The following is a 21,126-nucleotide window of genomic DNA, read 5'->3' as shown; positions in this document are numbered from 1 at the left end:
TGAGGTCGAGTCTAGCTTTGATGCCTAGCTGCAGATCAGTAAGTCGACGGGCGATGCTGGCTGAGGTACTTACCACTCGCATCAAAACAGGGCCGAGTTATGACAATGTAGCCAAATGTGCTATATTTGAGGTCATGGATTGCAAAGTCATTTGTACGCTCGCAATATCGTGTCGGAATGACTCAACCCGTTGCTCACTGGCAGTAGTCTCATGCTGCGATAGTAGTCTTTGCTCGTCATTGTATGATAAAGTCGATTGTGCGAAGTCTTGGTGACGGGTTAGAATTTGTTGCATGCTGTCGTGGTTGCTTCGAGCTAGCTGAGTGATGAGACATTCGACTTTCTCAGCATCTCGCCGTTGTTGGTCTCTATATTGTTGTCAGATCGTTTGATTTGCAACTCGTCTACATATGACTACTACATTTTGCAGTGCATGCAAAGCAGTCTAAAGACTTAGCTGTATACTGCTGAGCACATCCTTCCTGTATTTCACGTCTGCTTCCTTGAATGGTGCAGCAAAGCGCTTAGCCAAAACTTGGAAGCTAAATCGTGGCTTCGATCCCACAACCTTGGTGGGTTCGCCCACGCTCTTCCTTATCGACTCCAAGGCACTCGCGCAGGCAATGATTCCAGTGCGACTAGCGGTAACACATTCGTTATGATCCAGTTTACCGATAGTGTTATCGAGTAGCTCTAGAAGACTTGCCAGCCTCTCAGATTCGGAGCGGATTTGTTCAGCCTTGCTCTTCGCGTTCTTGAAGCCATCGATGTAACTGATGAGGCCTTGGCAGATTGGGATGGAGAGTGAAATGATGCCGATGGCTATCTCTGCCATGGTGTCGACAACTGATGTAGTAGAATGATGGAAAGGAGAAGAAGTGGTGGCTCGAAGAGTTATAAAGGCTGAAGGAAGGCGCAGCACACGGCTACAACAAGCAGGCGCTTGCCCAATCAGAAGTGCATCATCGGTATACTTCACGTTAGGCAGATCTTTCCGTCATCTGCACTCAGCCTGTTGCATGTTATGGATGCACAGGTTTGTGAAAATAGGCTGCCAATGGTAAGAGAGAACATCCAGCAAAGACATGGCTGCACAAGGCAGTCGCAGCATCGCAGGCAAGCAGGCAATCAACAAAACGTTGTCCCTAGAATTGCAATAAAAACAGAGAAAAGGCTACAAAGACACAGCGTAAACCATCCAAGATTGCTGGTGCGTCATATGTAAAATGCTCTCTGAACGCCATGAATGATGAAGAAGCTCCAAAACTCTCCTAGCAATACCACCTATTCTACAATGTCTCATGTCCCTTGCCATCATCTACGATACGAGTTGCGCTCTACACAGCAGCATAGCCCCCTCTGCTTCCACTTCCCTGCACAGTGCCCACAACCTTTCTCGCAAAGTCCTTTGCAATGTATGGCATATCGCGGATAGTATCGCCGTGAGGAAGCAGATCCCAACCACGAGCACCGTAGCGGTTGTAGTTGAGCCAGGAGCCGAAGATTAGGTAAGCAGCGATTGCGAGGAACAGGCTAGGTCTTGTCAGTAACAATACTTGAAGGGTGAGGGATGTGGAGACGTACATGATGAAGAACCATCCGAAAAAGCCCCAGGATGAACTCGAACTGTCAGTTGGCGCATCCTCACAAGCGTACTTGGTGCGCCATTCGAGGCGTAGAGTTCGGGCTGTCTTATCCTTGCTAGCCTGTTCGATTTGGTAGCCGCAAAAGCGCAAACTGTTGTCGCTGTCCTCGCATTTGCCCTTCGTGGAGTCTTCTCTCCGTCTAAGCTTCTCCTCCTTCTTGTCATCGCCATCCTTTTCCTTGCCCTTGTCATCATCCTTGGGTTCATCTTCGGTCTCACCGTTGTCCTTCTCGTCGCCCTCAAGACCTGAGCGTTCCTTGTCGCATACAAATTCCACAATAGCACGCTGATCGACCCCATTCTTCTTGTCATCAAAAGGGAAGCGACCACCATTCAGTATGGCCCGGACACCCTCGCGTCCAGCATCAGAGTTGCTTTTCGAGTCGCGCAGTAGCTCAAACTTGGCGTCGATGTCGCGACCAGTTTGTGTCTTATACGTCCCTGCAATATCGATAGGTGTGATTGTAGAGTTCTTCTCCGAATCCAGGAATATCAGTTCGCGAATACCGCAAACTCTTGAGCCGTGATGGCACTCAGTTGCTAAGCTGCCACCTTTGTGCCATTTGAGCGAGTTGCACAGGTCAATGGTGAAGTTGTATTTGTAGGATATCTCGTGCTCTAAGTCATCCTCCTTCCAGTGAACCATGTGGGGGCCGCCTAATTCCTTGAAATTGAAATGGACGCCTTGTGCTGCGATGTCTTTGCAGTCAAATGCCCATGCGGACTGGGGGAGAAGTGAGGAGATGGCGAGAAGAGGAAGGATCGCACTCCGTGATCGTGAAGGAGACATGGTGGAATGTGTGATGGACAGCGCCTAGATCGATGGGAGAGCGTTGTAGCGGAGAGATAGACGGCGTGTGTCAGTCTAGTCGAAGGATTAGGAGGCCGGCAGTGCGTGTGATTAGCCGGGGCAGCGTTTTTCGACAGGATTGAAACAGGCAGATCCAGGAAATGGGGAAGGTGTATGAGGTCTCCGCTACAGTAGCACGCGTGCGGTCCGGATGTATAACGGTAGTCGCGTGGACTTTCGCGGAGAGTACGTAGGGTTGGCGCTATGACGGAATCAATGCCTCCACCTGCTTAGTCATGCGCCCTCCACCGCTCAACTGACATGACATTAAGCCTTATCCTGGCAGATTACCATGACTCGACATTGTGCTCCAGCACTTTTCGACCCCAAGACAGAATTCCGTCCGTAAGTTGGAGTAGCGTCACGCTTTTGCAAGTGATTGTCTAAAATTAGACCTGTTCATGGATTGTGAGTGCTCATTAGGGCTACCAAGAGTTTACATGCATACATAGTCTTTCCGGTCTAGAAACACGTCTATTTTAACGCCATACGGTACCGGTACCCCACAGAAACAAATCCCGACCTTTAGATGCATCCGCGCAAGCTATGAAGTAGGAGGTACAGACATGAATGATGGCCATGATACCGAAATAGATGATCATAGGTTGACGGCGCCAAAAGAAAAATTGGATAAACATGGACGCGAAGATTGCGAACACAAAGAAGTAAAGCGACTTGGACGAGATATAAGAACCGAGGGAGAGGGGACTTGTAAGAGATCTAAAATCGAGAGAGCGGAGACTTGTAAGAGATCTAAAATCGAGAGAGCGGAGACTTGTAAGCGATCTAAAACCAAGAGATATAAACGAAAGACGAAAAAGGGTATATCCAACATCCATGAATACAATGCCCGCAAGCTATACACAATAAACTCCACCAGAAACAAGCCATCAAAAAAGGGACACGCTACCGAGAAACGGCTGCGAAGACGTCAGCCACGTCTAACCGTTGCGTCAAAACAGTAACGACATCGAACCAAGACCTCCATATGATGCAGTATATGGGAGTTTGAAAACGATTTTTTTTATTTGCCATTACCACCCTGTTGTTGCCCTTTGGGTGGCATGGGGTACGGAAAGGGTGCATAAGGCAGCTGTTGAGAAGTGTTGGAACCAGCAGTCGAAGTATTTCCTGGTGACGAAGACGAGGAAGACATGGTGGGGTTTGTAGAAGGTCTCGACTTTGGTTCTGCCGTAGGTTGGAGTTGTGACGCCAGGAGATCTTGATGTATTCTTCTCCGATGCTGAAGGGGTTTCGAGGACTCGATTCAGTTCTCAGGGCTGATTGGATTGAGATGTGCTTGAAGACGAGGTGCTGAGAGCTGATGGATTGAGAAGGGAAATGAAATGATTTGGGTAGAGTTGCTCGGCGGATTGAAGAATTTTTGGATAAGATTTGGGAGTTGTGGTCTTGTGAAATGGTCGTCTTGATCTTGTAAGTCCGAGGATGGCCAGTAGTGCTGATAGTGGTGATGGTATATGTGACTGGAGGCCGACCGGCTGCTCAAGTTGTTCAAACGCTCAGAGGCAAAGGTATTTTACCTCTCAAAAAAGCCTTTTGGGTGGTATCTTCTGCGAAAATATTGGACCGACAGATTTAAGATCAATTACAGAAGAGGTATAGTGTCTAGCTGTCTGAGCTGCTGGTGAAATATCAATCCGGAGTTGGGACTTGATAGTTTTATATCCTTTGAGAGCGGGCTGGGGACGCCTGGTTCTAAAGCTGCTATGTCTTGTCTTAAGGCCTCAAGGTTCGCGAGTTTAGAAAGAGTAAAGTGTCAAAACAGTAATCCTGGATGTTCTAAGCCGGCGTCGTATCGTATAACCGTGATATCGTGGCTTGGTCTGAAGGCGGTGGAGGCCAGAATGTAGTACTTTTCTGGTAAATGGTGGACCCGAGCGTTCTGTGAATCGCTTCGGTACCGAATGGCAGTCAAGCACGAGATGCTATCAGATCAGTTGGAGACGGTGAGTATGCAAAGATACCCACGCGATGAGTGCAATTGGACGTTGTAGAAGCCGAATTTAGAAGCGTGGCGTCCATCTACGTCCTGGCGCGCAGGATCCGAACGCACTGGTAGCTAAAGTGCAGCGGGAGCTGTAGGGCTGCTGTAGTCAGATGCTTATTTTGAGCCGCACCTGCAAGATGGACGGTGTGAAGACTCAATAGGTATTGTTGGTCGTCGAGTTGGCCAGCTGATAGCAATGGTGGGGAAAGTCAGTCGAGGAAGTGCTTGGTAGTTTGTATTCTGGTTTCTTGTGGGATGATTTTCATTCCATTAGGCACACATTGTATATTAGTACATGAATTCCTGTTGTCTGTAAATACTCATTGCTCCATGAAGACTTTACATTTGTCTACAGTGTGGTAAGCATGCCAAATAGCTGATCAAAGGCGGAAGCCAGCCGAGGATTTCCAACTCTGATGGTTTGAAGAAAGTGTCCAAAGCGTGGAATCGATTGCTCATCTTGACCCATGAGGCCAGTTCAGATGTAGTCATCGACTCGCGCCGTGTGACCTAGGGAACGTTCTGGCATACTCCTGCGATGATGCATTGGGTATCTTATTCTCTACAACACACTAGTAGCAACTGCGCGTGGGAGTACTTGCGTGCCAATCAAAGATGGAAAAGTGACCTAATATTAGCTGTGTCAAGCGTTGACACGAACTGTAGTCACAAACAGGGGAGTTTACTCAGCGCTCGCTAAAGCTCCGCATGCATATTCCGCGCAGCCGCTGCACCTTGGAGGAAATACAGCTTCCTATGAGGTCATGGCGACAAGTCCAGCGCAACTTTTGTACTGATTTAGATGTCCAAGAGATGCGGAAGCGCCGATGAAGCGCCTCAGTCGGAGTGTTTGTCAGCTACCTACCGTATTACAGTGCCTAGTATCATGGTTGTGCAATCCGTCACTCTGCTCAGCTACCTAGGGTCGTCCGCACGCCAAACCATCCTTGCTTCCAGAAGATTACCATTGTGGGATTCCGTAAATCGCCATTTCATAGGCAGCAACGGCCGTCTCATGTCAGACAACGTGGAGGATACAGAGCAGGTTACAAAGAAGCTGTTGATGGCAATGTCATACAGCGCTGCGGAAAAATTAGCGAGCCTACGGTACCGGTACTGCTGGTACTACAAACATGTACCATATACCTTACCTACTCGCAGCGGTACCTATATATCCCACAACCTAGATACTGTTCTGTAGAGTCGTTCACTATATTCCTTAAGGGTTTGGAGATATAGGCTCGTGTTGATTTGGATGACGCATCGCTCAAATGGGGCGTAGTTGTCTTGTGAGGTGGAAGGCGGGGTGGGACCAAGGCGCTGCGCGCTATGGGCCTTGAGAGCCCCAACTCATTGAGGTCTACTCCAACCTGAAGAAGCCCCGTCATGCATTTCTTTGTTGATAGGTCAGACCAGATCACAGATTATCCTATGCTGACACTCTGCTCCGAGCGGAGTTGCCTCACAATTGAATATCTTACTACAAGGATGATTACGGCAGAGCCAACCTAATACCCAAGGGGGTATACACCAACCCATCTTTGCCAGCCTACAGAGAACTAGTGGCTTACCAAGGCTACGCGCCTTATGCACGTGTTCGCGTAACGCACGCATAACTAATTATTGAGTTAGGTGATTACTAAGTGTTGCAGGAGGGATAACAACCGGATCACGGAGCATCTTGATCCAATCAATCCCAATTAATCCTAATTAAATACCCCTGTATAACCTACTATCTAATTAACTGCTAGCTTACTCCTAACTGCCTAATAAAAGCAGGAGCTCTAGTAAGGAAGGTTTACTAATTATACACCTTCTAGTAAGGGTAGCTAAAGCTCTATATATATAAGTCTAATTATAGTAGATATAATCTAATAATCTATCTCCTAAATTATTCCTAACCTTAGTAATCTAAATTTCTATAGAAAGGAAGTATAACCCTAGACACCTTTACTTAGATCTATAAAGACCTAGAGCTAGTAAGGATAGTAGATAACTACTTTAAAATATATAAATAGTACTTAAGGGAGATAAAGTAGGTAGCTAATTTAGGATAGTGTAGGACTATATACTACTCTATTATTTAATAGCTAGTATAAGGGGATATAGGATACTAGCTCTAATATACTATAATCTAGGAAACTATAAACCTAATCTTATACCTATACTATACTAAGTATACCTAGGTAGGGGACTAGATATTCTTTTATTATATAGACGTGAACCTTTCTAAGGTTATATAGTTAGGATAAGGGCTTAAGATAATCTAAGGCTTAGTTTCTTTTAATAATAAGGACTAAGATAAGTATACTAAGCTCCTTATTAGATTTAAAGAAGTATAGAAGAATTAGGTAAATTAGATAGATAAAGGATTAAGGAGGAACAAGAGGGCTTATATCTAGGTATAGGAAGATAGGGTATACTAGCCTAAAGAGCTAAGGGAGAAGTGCCCTAAGGTAAGATAGGAGAAGGAAATCTATTAAAAAGGATAAGTAAGGATTATAAGCCTAGTAATATTATATAGATTTACTAGACCTACTACTTAAATATAGTGTATAGTTCTACTATAGTATATAAAAGTATAGGATAATATAATAATAATAGAGGTGCTAGAGATAGAGATATATATAGAGATTGCACTAGCCTACCTATAGATAAGTATAGCCCTAAAGACTCTATTAGGGCACCTAGTTAAATATAGTAGAGTCTAATAGCAATTTCCTAGAGATATCTAGGCTACCTATCTAACCTAGGTCTTAAAGGCAATTATATATTAGGTTTAATAGGATAACCCTTTAGTAAAGGCAGAGATCTAGAAGTACCTAATAGGAGATTTAAATAGAGAAAGGATAGGAGTATAGATTAGGAAGAGTTAGGTTAAGATAGTAAAAGAGTTAAAGAAGAATTAGGCTATCTACGTTAAGAATAAGAAGCTTATATTTAGTAAGGATAAGGAAGCTAGGGTACTAGACTAATCCTATTTTAGTACAAAGGGGGTATAGCCTACTAAGGTAGGAGAGTAGTAGAGGTATAATAGATAGATTAAGTAATTAGAGACTTTAGATATAGTTAAAAAGTATCTAGGAGCTATTAAAGAGGAATAAAAGGTAGAGGGATCTAGGCGCCTAGGGCTAGGCTATCTAGGAAGCCTAGTAAGGGCGTAGAGGAGAACTATCTTGTTAAGTTTAGGTTTAAGATTAGAGACCCTAGATACTCCTACCCCCTTACCTAAAGCTCGACGAGCTAGGAACTAGGGTTGCTAACCTAGAGGAGGAGAGTAAGGGCTAAGCTTAATAGGGCTAAGCTTAAAGGAGGGGGAGGTTTATACTATAGTATAGGGTATATAGGAGAAAACAAGACTTAGCCTAAAATTTAGGTAGGTTAAATAGTATAAAGGTATAAAGGATTAGAGGATAGAATAGTATTACTCTAAGAGACTTTACTTTAACTCTTTAATATTAACCTATCTCTTATAATCTAACCTTAAACTTATATCCTCTACTATAGGATTACTACTATTAAACCTAGCCCTTCCTACTTCTCCTCGTTTAAATAGGTTACTCTCCCTATTAGTTCACTACTATTATAGTGCTTATATCTCCTAGAAGCGCTAATAGGGTTTGTTATAACCTATCCTAGTAGCGTTATAATACTAGTCCTAAATATCTATAGATTTTATAGTTAACCTACCTACAAAAGATAATAGTAAACCCTAGTTCCTATTAGTTATTACTAATAGAATATCTAAATATATTTAGCTTAAAGTAATAGTCTCTATAGTAGCTAGTTAGGATAATTAGTAGCAGTTCTAGGGCTTCCTATTCTCTATTATTACTAACTAAGGCTTAGACTAGTTAGGATCTTTCTAGTTAATATTATACTAAATAATAAAGATAAACTAGTTACTATCTACTATATACTACCCCTAGATAGATAGCAGGATAGAGTAGGTAAACTAAGAGGTATAGGTAGTCCTGCGTATAATAGTATACTTTAAGTAGACTAACTAGCCTAACTACCTCCTAGTATACTAGCTTGCACTTAATAATAGGGACCCTAGTATAACTAGTATTAGCCTAAATCTACTTTTATATAGGTATACTATAGACACGCTATAAAAGATAATATTACTACTAGTAAAGCCTAAGAATCCTTATAGGGACGCTATAGCGTTCTTATTACACCTATACTAGGGTGTAGAGCTAGTATAACCTACTATTATATTCTAATAGTAATAATAATAGAAGGTAATAAACTAGTCCTAATACCTAGTAAAAAGGTTCCTAAAAAATAATATAGTTTAGTTTATAATATATAATATAAAGATTAACTAACTAAGTAAAAAGTTTAACTAGCTATAGGTAAAGTATAAAGTAATAGAAGTCCCTACTCTACTTATAGTAGTATTAGACTTACTAGGGAACTTATATAAGACTATATATATAGATCTACTAGAGAGAGCTACTAATAATCTACTACTAAGCTAGAAGCTTTAAGACTTATAACTAGGCCTAATAAGTACTCTAGAAAATAAAGATATAATACTAGATAAATAGGAAGTAGAAGAGATCCTTTATATAAAGAATATAAGAGGAAAAGGAAAGTATTAAGTCCTAGTAAAATAGAAGGGGTGTATAAATCTAATATAGCACCTACTAGAGGTAGTATAGGATATAGAGGCTCTAGATAGGTTTAAGAAATAGTATAGGGATATTATATATAATAATAGCCTAATATATATAAAAGCTAGGAAGTAAGGGTAGAATAAAACTAGAATAATAACTTAGAACTTTATTATAATTAAGAAGCAAAAGGGTACTAGAGATAGCTATTATTTATCCTAATAATACTCTAAGTAAGTGCCCTACTACTAAAGTTTTCTAATATAGCTAATAATTAGGTAGTAGTATCTATACTATTACTATCTATAACTAACTCCCTACTAGCTCCCCCTAGACTATTATCTATATTATTCTGCCACCTCTATATTTCTTAGTAATAGTAGTAACACTTACACGCAGCGTAGGTAGGGGAAGACTTAGTTAATAAGTATAAATAGTAGTAGTAGTAGTAGTAGGATAAGGGTAGTGCTTTAATAGTCTACTAATATATAGCACCCTAGGCCTAAAGAAAATAAATATTAGAATAAATATAAGGGAATAAGAGAAAATTAATACTAATACTAAGAGTCTTAATACTATAAGTAGTGCGCTTAGTAGCGCTCTTAGCTTATTAATATAAAGTTTAGTTTAGGCCTAAGTTATATTTATATATTAGTTAATACACTAAAAGGTATTACTAGTAGTAGTAGCTAGTTATATAATATTATTATTACTATAACTACTATATAAAGGCGTAATAGTAGACTAAAGTATAAATACTAGAGCACTAGTAGTAGATAGAATAATAGCACTAAGCTAATACTAATTATAAGCGCGTAAGTAGGTAGTAAGGGCAAGTAGAGTAATAGTATTATTAGTTTAAGCCCTTAATATAAGATCCTTAAAATAATAGTAGAGCTAGTAGAATTATAGTATAAACTAGTAGTAAGTGCCTTTAGTAGGTTTTCCTATATAGGTCCTAAGGGTCCCTTTCTTTTTAATATACAGGCAACCCTTCCTATTAACTATAATAAAACTAAAGCTAGTTATAGAGGGCTTAGTAGATATTAGGATTATTAATAAGGATAGCCTCTAACCTAGTGCAGGTCTTATAACTATAATAATAAGACTTGTATAAACGCCCTAGATATAGTAAGAACTTGCTATAAAGAATATAAAAATTAAGAAGAACTTACTACTACCCTTCTAATAGTTATACTTACTAAAGAGATAAAGTTAGTTAATATACTAATTATAGGGAAGCAGCTTTATAAAACTACTATTATACTCCTTATTATCTAAGTTACTAGAAATAATAAATCTACTAAGTAACTAGGTTTAGGGAGATATATACTAAGTAAAAAGTTAGTATAGGAAATATTAGGAGAATATTAGGAGTACGCACTATATCTTAGTAGGCCTAGTATAGGGTCTAACTACCTTATAGTAGATCCCTACTACTAGTACTAGTAGTAGTAGATAAGGATATAATAGAGGCTATATAGGCTAGATTAATAGAGAAAGAGTAGAGAGAAGACTAATTTATAGGGAAAATCTACTATATAATATAGTAAGTTTAGGAAATATATAGTAGGGTAGGATAGCTATATTAGAACTTTTATAGTAGGGTGCTAAAATAAGTATATAGATATTACGCGCGCGTACTACTTAATATATAGGCCTATTATAAATTAGGAAGGAATATAAAGATATAATAATAAAACCTAAGAATATATAGTAATAAAGCCTAATATAGATTATAGAGGATAAAGATATAACCCTAAACCCCTAAAAAGATAATTTTATAATAGCTTATAGGGAAGGTTAGGGGTATATAAAGGGCTTAGGCTTATACCTAAGCCTAGGCCTAATCCAAGATAGATAGAGTCTAATACTACTACTAAGTAAACACGCTACACACCTATAAAAAGGCGTAGAGGGCTTACCTCTCCTTTAAGATACTAAATACTATTATTAACGCTTATTGCATTCTCCCTTAAGGCTAGTCTATATTACTAGGAGGGCGTTGTTAATTAAGTCTTCCTTATCTAATTTCTTTCTATTAGTAAATAGGCTTTTAAAGGTAGCTAAACTAGATACCCTTCCTTTACCTTTATCTAATATTTTAGTAGTTAATAAGAATAATAAATCTTTTCTTTTAGGGGGGGTTAGTTATAGAAGGATATTAGCTTTGCCTCTAATTCCTCTAGGCTTTTAGTAGTCTCTAGGTCTCTACCTTAACACAATCTAACGCGATTTTTCTAAAGGTAATCTAGCACTACCTATAGGTCTAGAAGTCTAAGCCTATAGGCTTTAGTTATTAGAAGTTCTAATAGCTATTCTAACTATAGAGTTATAGGGTTAGATAACTACTAGAACTAAATTAGTAGCTTAAAATAACAACAAGTGCAATATTCTTAAATACTATTACTAGCTAGGATAATGTTCTTCTTATAATATAATAACTTAGGTAGGTAGGGCATGTAAAAGGTATCCTATATAACTTAAAGGCATATAGGAGTGCGCGTCTATACAGAAAAGGATACAATTCCTACACCTATAGGTCTTGTACAAAAGGACAAGAAGAACATGCCTATCTTAATATAGGCAAGCTGCTCTCTATATATATTAGCGAGTCAGGCCTTTGTTAGGCCTAACTTGGCATAGAACAATAGGCAAGCAATTCTACCTTATTGTTACAAAAAGATAATAATAAATATAATACTCTTAGATAATATTACTAGCTAGATTAATATTCTTCTTATAATATATTAATATATATTAGTAGGCTATCTAAAGGGGATCTAATATAACTTAAAGGTATATAGAAGTGTAGGTTTATATAAAAAATAATAAAATTCCTACACCTATAGGTCTTATATAAAAGTATAAGAAGAATATACCTATTCTAAGATAGGCGAGCTACTCTCTATATATATCTACGAGTTAGGCTATTATTAGGGTTAACCTAGCATGTAACTATAGGCGAAGATTCTACCCTATTGTTATATTATAACTACAATTATTATTACTATTACATACTTCGTATATATTTATGTCTTAAGCTTTCTTAGTAGGTTCTAGGGTTCCTTAAATAATAGACGAGTGCTATTATTATTATTAGGCGTTATCCTACTTATAATACTATAACTAGCGTCTTTAGCCTCCCCTTAATAGCGGCCTACGTAAGGCTGCTCTATCTTGTGCTTATCTCTCCTTGTATCTTCTTGTTACTAGTGTGTCTTTAACTATATGGTGTACTAAAAACAGTGCTGTCGCTTCTAAGTAGCTAAAATATACTCCTAATTAAAACATATCTTATTAATACTAAAGAAATGTGACTATTAAGTAAAATTTTAACATCCGTTCTGCTTATACTATAATCTTTAGTTAACGTTCTTTCTCTATTTAAATTTCTATGTCTTATAGAAGTTTATTTACATAAGATAATGCTACTAGGTTCTCTTGTAGTATTTTACGTTAATCTTTATATATCTATCTAGCTAAAGTTAAAGTGGGTAGAAGGTTTAGAGAAACGGGCGTTCGATGGGGACGTGCGTTTGGTGGAGGAACACGTTACCACGACCAAGCGTGACTTAAGGACAAAACTATTTCATTTAAGAGTGTACAGAGCTGATTGCATTATGCTTACTAGGAATCAATCTACTACGACTATTCTCACAACATCAACTCTTTAATTCTCAAGATTCTAGATAGTACAACTCAGACACCTATGGCGTTAAGTGATAGATTGTGAATTCCATTAGGTGTAGAGGCAAGTTTCTTGCGGCAATATGCTGTACAGTTTACCATTTTTTTACCTTGTGCAAACGTAGTTTTAGTCCACCCTTTGGCTTCGATGTCAAAATACCAGCTGAGATCATCTCCTCTTCTTTATCAGCCATCTCAAATTCGAATCTACCTACAAGACAAGCGATGAATGCGCGCATTTCAGCCTGAGCATAAATGCTGCCAATGCATTTACGTGGGCCGTGAAGGAATGGTAAGAAGCCACAATGGGTACTCGTTGCAGCGCCTCCTCGACTGTTGTAAACCTCCTTCCTTCCGCTTTTTTGGTCACCCAACCAGCGACTCGGATCATACATTGCAGCTGTCAGACCCCAAAACTCTTCGGACCGATTTGAGACGAAAGGCGAGATGAAAATTCTGGTGCCAGCTTTTACTGGGTGGCCTAAAATGGTCGTGTCGAATTTGGCGATGCGGTTCGAGGTTGGAGCGGGCGGTTTGAGACGCAATCCCTCGTTGCAGACCGCGTTTAGAATTGGGAGACTCTCTAGGACGCTAGCAGCATCAAAACTTGTCGGGTCGTCTGTGAAGAATCGATGAGCTATGTTGGCCTTCAGTTCATTTCGCACTTTGGTTTGCCAGTCGGGATGTATGGCTAAGTACCACGCTATCCAAACGAAACCTGCAGCTGTCGGCTCAATGCTATTCATCATTAGCTGCGAAGGTAAACAAGGATCGGAATCTCTTACCCTGCCATCATCAAGCCTAAGAGATTGGCCACGAGTTCATCGTCAGTGAAATAATCACTGTTCGCCATCTCCATAGCTATGTCATCTGACTTGTTTGACCCAGATTCGTCTTTCCTTTCATTCAGAAAGGCTCGAACTGATTGTCTTAGTCTGTAACTCGAAAAGTTGACACGGTCATTGATGCCCCCAGGGATGAGCTTTAGGGTCCATAGCGGTAAGAACGCGGTCATCATGAAGTACGCTGTCACATCCCACGACCCACCAAGCACACTGTCGAGGAGTCTCAGGATCTCATGCTTATATGGCGATTTTTCGATTTTCTCCCCGAACAGGGCCCGCATGACCGCATCTAATGTGGCGTTGTGGGCATGCATATCAACATCCGTGACGAGGATTTCTTTCTCGCTGGGTATGACAGACCGACCGATATCATCAGACATTTTCACGGCTTTATCCCAGAACATAGAGTACAAGATTTTCACCTTGCTGAGGTTGAATGGTGGTTGCATGTGCTTTTTAGAGTTTCTATGGTTAGGCCCTTCGGACGCGAATAAAACCTCAGAACCTAGAAACCGATCGAAAAGAGCTTTTGCTCCGCGCGGCTTTATGAAGTTGTAGGAATTCTTCACAAGAACCTCTTGTATAGCCTCCGGACTTGTGAGCAAGAGGTTTTCTGTTTCAAGGAAGCCATGGAATCTAATCAAACCTTCGTTCGGTATGGCCTTCGCCATTTCGAGGAAGAGCTCTCCGCGAGAGTTAGCAAATTGTGCTGGTCCATATCCAATGAGCGGGTACTTTCTCTATATTGAATTGTCAGTGCTGCAATCCTGTTATACAGTTGAATATCCGTCAGTCCTACTTTAGCCGTTGGGAGATGCCTTAAACTGCTTATGAATTTTGGATAGATTACAGCTCGATAGCAAATCCACACAACCACAATTGCAGTAAGAGTATTGAGTACAACTTTTGTAGACTGAGCTCGGTTGCCAGTAGTGGTAATATTCTTCAGGAAGAATGTTATCTCAGCTGCCGTAGATAAAAAGCAAGCTTCAAATGTGCGTACACTGTCCATGGTTGCAATATTTTGGCTGGGTCTGAAAAGGTAAAAGTATTTCGTTAGACCTTGGGTAGAGTTTCAGGGTATGTAAATATTTTTTCAGGATTGAGGTGACATGCCGTAAATATCCGGCAGTAGGTACATATTGAGGACGAGGAGTTATTCTAGAGAGAAATGTCTTTTAACCGTTGTAACTGACTACGCGTACGTACCATGTCAAACCGTTGCATACGCAGCCTATATTTGCCGGGAGACAAGCCTTACAATAATGTGCAGGGTACATGATTTTTCCATAAATATGTAGCTGGCGTCATAAAGTTATTCCGAACGATGTTGAGAAAGAATTTTAGTTTATTTCGGATGTCTGCTAAGTACGAGTGGTCATTTGGCCAGCAACGCCGAATACATATATATATTGTTTCTCCGAAGCTTGGCAAGGTGGCCTCGCTAGACATCAATATGCACAGTCGCGTGACGCTTTGAGACATATACAATTCTCGTGATGACTCAACACTTAGATTTCAAAGAGGAGGCTATTACTGCCAATATGAATTATGGCACTGAGTTAGTACAACAGCCAAGTTGTTGTAGAGGGCAGGTAAGAGGTCGTTATCTATTGCCTACTATTTCTAGTTGTCGAAAGACAACTGGGCGCAAAAGTGAATACTTTAACAAGAACATATGCGCAAGTAGTTGATTCCCTCTCAAGCCGTCGGGCTATATATTCCACGCAGCTACGCGTTTGGACTTACTGTGGAATATAATAGCAATATTTGATATATAAACTGAGTATAAACATCATCCTGATCGGCCTTCTATAGAGACATCATATGTCACCTAGTAATTCAACATTTATGAGAGCAGGATCTGCTAACAATGCTCGAAACACATCTTGCGGCAAGCTGACAAATATGTTGGCCCCATGCTTGTACCACTTGCTTGAGTGCGCCTCACTAGTACGCATGCCTTCTGCCATAATGAAGAGATTATCAACAGGAAGAATGATGGGCCCGACGAATACGGGCGAATGACATCCAAAGGATAGCTTGTCTGATCCAAATCCCACACCGGAAGTGAACTCCATGCGTTCCCTTCTTTCAAAACCCCTTAACATACTCGCGGGACTGTCGCGTAATGATGCATCATAGACTATAGCCAATAGAGCATCTTCAGTATATCTCTCAAGAGTTTTTGTGATGATTGTGGCGAGCACCACAGGATCTGTATAGCATACTTCGCCATCTGGCCCACCATCCATCATAACAGCGACTAACGGACTCCCAATCAGGCCTTCTGGGAGTCCCAGCGTCCAGCGAAAGCTTGTTGGTAGGTGCAAGTCGACTGCCTGCCCAACGGAACACCGAGCTCGGGCTTTGTTTAAGGCCGCCCATAGAAAGCTTACAAAAGCGACTTGATCGGTAATCTGTGGACTGGCAGTAGCTTGTTGAATGCCTCGGGTAATCCGTTCGTATTCAGAAGCTGAGAAATGGAGCAAGTAAGGAACACCGGCGGATGGCTTCGGTGGAGGCTTGAACATGTTTCCTTGCATCGTGCGTTGACTGGATTTGTCTCGGAGGTCGGGGCGTCGGGTAGGCAGCTCTCGAGCCCGGTCAAGCATGACCATTTTGGAGCCATAAGTGTTGTCTGTTTCGTGGACTTTCTTCTCTACAAACTGAGGATTGAACATGACATTCGGCAGCGATATTTGTGATGGAAAAGTTGTGGTTGAGGTAAACATCCGAGTATGTATCGCCGACCAATGTCCTATGAAGAGTCCAACAGTGTGAGCGTCCGCTAAAGCATGATCCATGTCGAGAGCGATGCCAAATCCTCCGCATTTGAAAGAAGTTACTTGGACACGGATCCCCGAAGTTTCAGGAAGTGTAGCGGGAAACAATGGTCGTAGTGTTCTGTCGGAACGGTCCCACGCGAAGCTAGATATATTTTGAATCGAAGGTGGAAGCAGTGATCTAACTCGCGCATTGGTTTTCGCTTCTATAAATTCACCTCCGAGGGTATTGCCTCCCCAGGTCACCCTCGTGCGTCGAACAGATCGGCCACTTTTATCCTCAACTTGAATGTTACAATTGTCCAATGTGCCGGCGAGTTGAGGAAAATCGTCCAGAGTTTTTGAAAGGCTTTGGCGTAGATCAGTGTAAAGTTCTGGCCCCGAGTAAGCGTCGAAAAGGTAGATGGCTGCTAACGTCCTCCAGTAACAATACCAAGAGTCGATGACTGGAAGGATTGCTGTTTCCTCGCTGGCCTTCTTGTGTTCGGGATGCACCCGGTGGCTTGACATAACTTCCACTTTCATAGTGGAATTCGCAATTTGAGCTCAAACTCTGAGATAAGAAAGCACCCAAGGAAAGCGAATAACAAGTAGGTAAGCTGTAAGATAAGAAGTACCGCTGTAGGTAGGTAGACTAATACCATATAGTCGAAGACAAACAGGCTTGCTAGGTTGAGAACGAGGAGTGAATATGGACGGGAGACTGTAGATTCCCTCACTGCTAAAAAAAGAGTTGAAATATGAGTAAGGTGGCAGATGTTTTGGGATTGATCTGTCTCGGTGCGTTCTTCCCATTTCGCAACTCAAGACGGCAAACGGTAGCGGACAGTCGTTGGGGAATCTCGGCTTCGTGGGCCTGGTTTCTGGAGGAGAAATTTTAGCGCACGGTCTATTTTTCCTACCTAATGATGCGGAAAATCTTTACTGTTGATTGAACACATAACAATGACAGTGCTGCGGAAGATTGAAAGCGGGCTTAGGTACTGTGGGCCTGTTCGGTAGATCTTTGAAGCATAGCTCTAAAAACGTAAAGTTCTCTTATGTTTTTCCTGTGCTACGGTAAGCGGATTCCACTCTCTATTGCTTGGTCAGTCAATTTCAAAGATGTTTGGGGACACCTCTGAAGTGTTACCGGTAGGTAACTAGTGGGCCCTACGGGAAACGTAGCAACCCTCGTAATTCGCAATCCATTCTTAAAGAACGCTACCTTCTTCAATTATATTTTAATCTCTACAATCGAAACTGCTAGGTCGCAGAAGGGAAAGGATCAAGCTGGCCTACACAACGGTTGACAATGACAGTGGCATTTGCGGATGGTGACCGAACTTGGTCTTTCGATCTATTTAGCAAACTTGCGGGACTAGTAAGTGATCCTAGAACATGGTCGATGATCTCGACGGATATGATTTGGGGGAGGGATTTATTCACACAAGCGTAGGCTCTATTAAGCTTCGCTGCACTTTTTATTCAGAGACGATTGTTTCACCCGCTTCGTAAATATCCCGGTCCATGGCTTAACAGCTTGAGTGAAATTCCGGCGGCTATAGCGCTCGCCTCTGGCCGTCAGCAAGCCTACTATAGAAGACTTCACAGCAGATATGGTAAGGTTGCCGTAACCCTTTCGTCTCGCGCTGCAGCTAGAAATCAGAAACCGGCACATTTTCCTAGCTAATTCGAGCTACATCATCAGGTACAATCGTTCGAGTAGCTCCAAACGAGCTGAGCTTTGTCGATCCCAACGCATGGCAGGATATCTACAACCGGGTAAGTAAATCTGGGGATGTCTGTGTTTCTTTTACTCGAAATTCCATTGCATACTCCCCTTTGTGTCAAGCAGCTAATGGATCAACCAGAAACCCCCTCATATGGAGAAACACCCGGTATTTATCGGAGCTGTTGCAAAAGTCGGCGGTGCTGTGGGCATAAGCATGGCTCCGTTGGCGACTAAAGACCACAGCCGACATCGCCGGGCTTTAGGATACTTTTTCGCCACATCAGCCTTAGTGGAACAGCAGGAAATTATTTTAAAGCAAGTCCGAAATCTTATATCTCATCTCAAGGTGTTTGCGAGAAAAGAAAAGGCAATCGACATGACTGATTGGTGTAAGTGATGGACACAGGTTCCGCCCTTTAACGTACAGGACAAATATATTGACTGAGACATCATCATACAGACACGTACACGACGTTCGACTTGATGGGTGATCTTGTCTTTGGTCAGCCCTTCGGATGTCTTGATGGAGAGGGGCCAACTGAGTGGTCGCGTGCAATCATCCATGTCTTTGTTAGTGGCGCCTGGGAACAAGCCATACGCCGCGTCGCCGGCGTCAACACTTGGGCAGAGTCAGTTCTCAAAAAGATTCTCATTCCTAAGAAGGTTGCACTGTGGCGCCGACTGCACTTCGCCAAATCGAGAGAGACAACTTTGAAGCGCATAAAGGATGGACAGCGCAATCACAAGGACCTGATGTACTTTTTGCTGAAAAACAAAGAAGCCCGGCAGAATCTCTCCGACCTAGAGATCATGATCAATATGGTGTTACTCGTCAGCGCGGGCAGTGAGACGACTGCAAGCACGCTAACCGCATGGACATACTTCGTGTGTACCAATCGAAGTGTACACAGACGGCTTCTCAAGGAGATTCGTGGCAATTTCAAGACAGCCGAGCACATTGTGTGGGAAAATACCCAACCTGATCAGTTGCCTTACCTCGAAGCAACAATTCACGAGGCACTGCGGCTGGTTCCGCCTCCTGCTTCCAGTCAACAGCGAGTAGTTCCACCTGGTGGAGCCGTCATTTGTGGCGAACGCATCCCTGAAGGTTACGCCGTTGCTGTGCCACCAGTTGCTGTGACTCACCTCGACATAAACTTTGCAGATCCAACTGGATTTCACCCAGAGCGTTGGCTACCGCGCGACGATGACGACTGGGATGAGAAGTTTGCTAAAGATAAATTGGGAGCTTCGCAGCCTTTCTCTCTCGGCCCTCGGGCATGCCTGGGGAAGACTCTAGCCTATTTTGAGTTACGCCTGATCCTAGCGAGTGTCTTGTGGAATTTTGACATTGATTTGGCCCACGCGAAGGAGACAAAAGATCTGTGGACTATGGAAGACGACATGAAATACTTGAAGGGGTACTTAACTTGGGTTAAGCCTCCTTTACCTGTTAGATTGCAGGAAGTTAAGCGCGAAGCGTAGGTATATGAAACGTAACGAGCACACAATTAGAATAGTCTACGTGGTTTTGTATCATTTGTATTCTCGTGTAGTATAAAATACTAGCTAGGGTAGTAAATAGGTATAGATTATATTAGGGTTACATCTACTTACGTTGGATTCTAAATCCTACCTATGCCCTAGATATATCTTTAAGGTTATATTAAGCACTACTACACAATTAGGAAGAGTAACACATTTAAGGTTAGGAGGAAGAGGAAGGAGTCGAGGAATAGGATAATTATAAGGATTAGCTGTCAGGACGCCGGGCTCCGCCGGCCCAAGGGACCCAAGCATGGGCCAAGATAGCCTAAGCTAGATATATTACGTGATTATAGGCAGTATAAATGCCTATAAGAATTAATATATATATTATTAGTTTATTTGATATCTAAATTAGAAAGACTAATAAGATAAGGTGAATATAAGCTAGCGCCCCCTCTATTTAAAAGGACGTAATAGGCGTGGCAAAAATACAATACATATAAATACTTAATAAAATAATAAATATTATTCATGATCTTAGTTCTATCTATTACCTTTTAAGTATTAGATCTAATAGGTAGGTACTATAGGAGGGATATTGAATTAATCACAGAGCATCTTAATCTAATTAACTAACCTAATCCCTAATAGATATCCTTAATTTATGACCCTACCTAATCTATAATCTAATCTACTACTATCTTACTACTAAGTGCCTAATAGAAAAAGAAGCTCTAGTAAGGAAGGTTTACTAATTATACACCCTCTAGTAAGGTTGTTGCAGGAGGGATAACAACCAGATTATGGAGCATCTTGATCCAATCAATCCTGATTAATCCTAATTAATACCCCTGTACGACCCACTATCTAATTAACTGCTAGCTTACTGCCAAGTACCTAATTAAAGCAGGAGCTCTAGTAAGGAAGGTTTACTAATTATACACCTTCTATTAAGGGTAGCTAAAGCTCTATATATATAAGTCTAAACATAGTAGATACAATCTAATAATCTATCTCCCAAATTATTCCTAACCTTGGTGATCCAAATTTCCACAGTAATTAAATCCTAAAGGGGGATATCCTGCTTACTAGATTAACTAACTAGCCTACCTAGTATATTTAATTTAGATACCATGCCCTAACTAAAGGGATCTAGATAGAGGTAGACCCTAATACTCTAGATACTAAAAACTACTTTAAGAATAGACCTATTAAGCCTAGTATGCTAATAGGTATTATAGTATCTAATACAACAAGCAAGCAGTACAAGCTCTAAATAGCCTAGTACTAAGCTTGCTTATTAGATTAGGTATTAAAGTTATTAGTAATCTAGAATCTTTTTATATAGGTTAATAATATAGTAGATTAAGAGATCCTTACCCTAGCCTATATAGGGCTTATTAATTAAGGATAAGTAACCTTTTAAGCACTAATCTAAGTGTTCTATAATAACCTAGCGCTAACTAAATTAAGGGCTA

The 21,126-nt window shown here is 41.2% G+C and overlaps 6 protein-coding genes across 6 annotated transcripts; 2 read left to right on the top strand and 4 right to left on the bottom strand.

Annotated features, from left to right (window-relative positions):
- Positions 1-97: 97 nt before the first annotated feature.
- Positions 98-835, bottom strand: IAQ61_005214 (uncharacterized protein; the record flags this gene model as incomplete). The annotated part of the gene is made up of 2 exons (XM_066096709.1): positions 98-351; positions 466-835. The coding sequence occupies 2 exons, from the start codon at positions 833-835 to the stop codon at positions 98-100; spliced, it is 624 nt and encodes a 207-aa protein (XP_065953404.1).
- Positions 836-1,129: 294 nt separating this feature from the next.
- On the bottom strand, positions 1,130-2,711 carry IAQ61_005213 (uncharacterized protein). The gene is made up of 2 exons (XM_003842959.2): positions 1,585-2,711; positions 1,130-1,533 (listed from the first exon to the last, which is right to left on the bottom strand). Exons 1-2 carry the CDS (start codon positions 2,433-2,435, stop codon positions 1,338-1,340), a joined length of 1,047 nt encoding a protein of 348 aa, XP_003843007.1. The 5' UTR covers positions 2,436-2,711; the 3' UTR covers positions 1,130-1,337.
- Positions 2,712-5,305: 2,594 nt separating this feature from the next.
- IAQ61_005212 (uncharacterized protein) lies at positions 5,306-5,704 on the top strand (the record flags this gene model as incomplete). The annotated part of the gene is made up of 1 exon (XM_066096708.1): positions 5,306-5,704. The coding sequence occupies one exon, from the start codon at positions 5,306-5,308 to the stop codon at positions 5,702-5,704; it is 399 nt and encodes a 132-aa protein (XP_065953403.1).
- Positions 5,705-12,910: 7,206 nt separating this feature from the next.
- On the bottom strand, positions 12,911-14,694 carry ABL5 (Cytochrome P450 monooxygenase abl5; the record flags this gene model as incomplete). The annotated part of the gene is made up of 3 exons (XM_003842962.2): positions 14,460-14,694; positions 13,601-14,400; positions 12,911-13,553 (listed from the first exon to the last, which is right to left on the bottom strand). The coding sequence occupies exons 1-3, from the start codon at positions 14,670-14,672 to the stop codon at positions 12,911-12,913; spliced, it is 1,656 nt and encodes a 551-aa protein (XP_003843010.1). The 5' UTR covers positions 14,673-14,694.
- Positions 14,695-15,483: 789 nt separating this feature from the next.
- ABL6 (Acyltransferase abl6) lies at positions 15,484-16,971 on the bottom strand (the record flags this gene model as incomplete). The annotated part of the gene is made up of 1 exon (XM_003842963.1): positions 15,484-16,971. The coding sequence occupies one exon, from the start codon at positions 16,969-16,971 to the stop codon at positions 15,484-15,486; it is 1,488 nt and encodes a 495-aa protein (XP_003843011.1).
- Positions 16,972-18,311: 1,340 nt separating this feature from the next.
- ABL2 (Tyrosine-protein kinase abl2) lies at positions 18,312-19,645 on the top strand (the record flags this gene model as incomplete). Its single annotated transcript, XM_003842964.2, has 2 exons — positions 18,312-18,549; positions 18,621-19,645. 2 exons carry the CDS (start codon positions 18,312-18,314, stop codon positions 19,643-19,645), a joined length of 1,263 nt encoding a protein of 420 aa, XP_003843012.2.
- Positions 19,646-21,126: the final 1,481 nt, after the last annotated feature.

This window comes from Plenodomus lingam (genome assembly GCF_022343315.1).
Source record: "Plenodomus lingam strain CAN1 chromosome Unknown contig_21, whole genome shotgun sequence".
Lineage (NCBI taxonomy): Eukaryota > Fungi > Ascomycota > Dothideomycetes > Pleosporales > Leptosphaeriaceae > Plenodomus > Plenodomus lingam.
The sequence above is the reverse complement of the archived record's forward strand: the minus strand, read 5'-3'. Positions and strand labels throughout refer to the sequence as shown.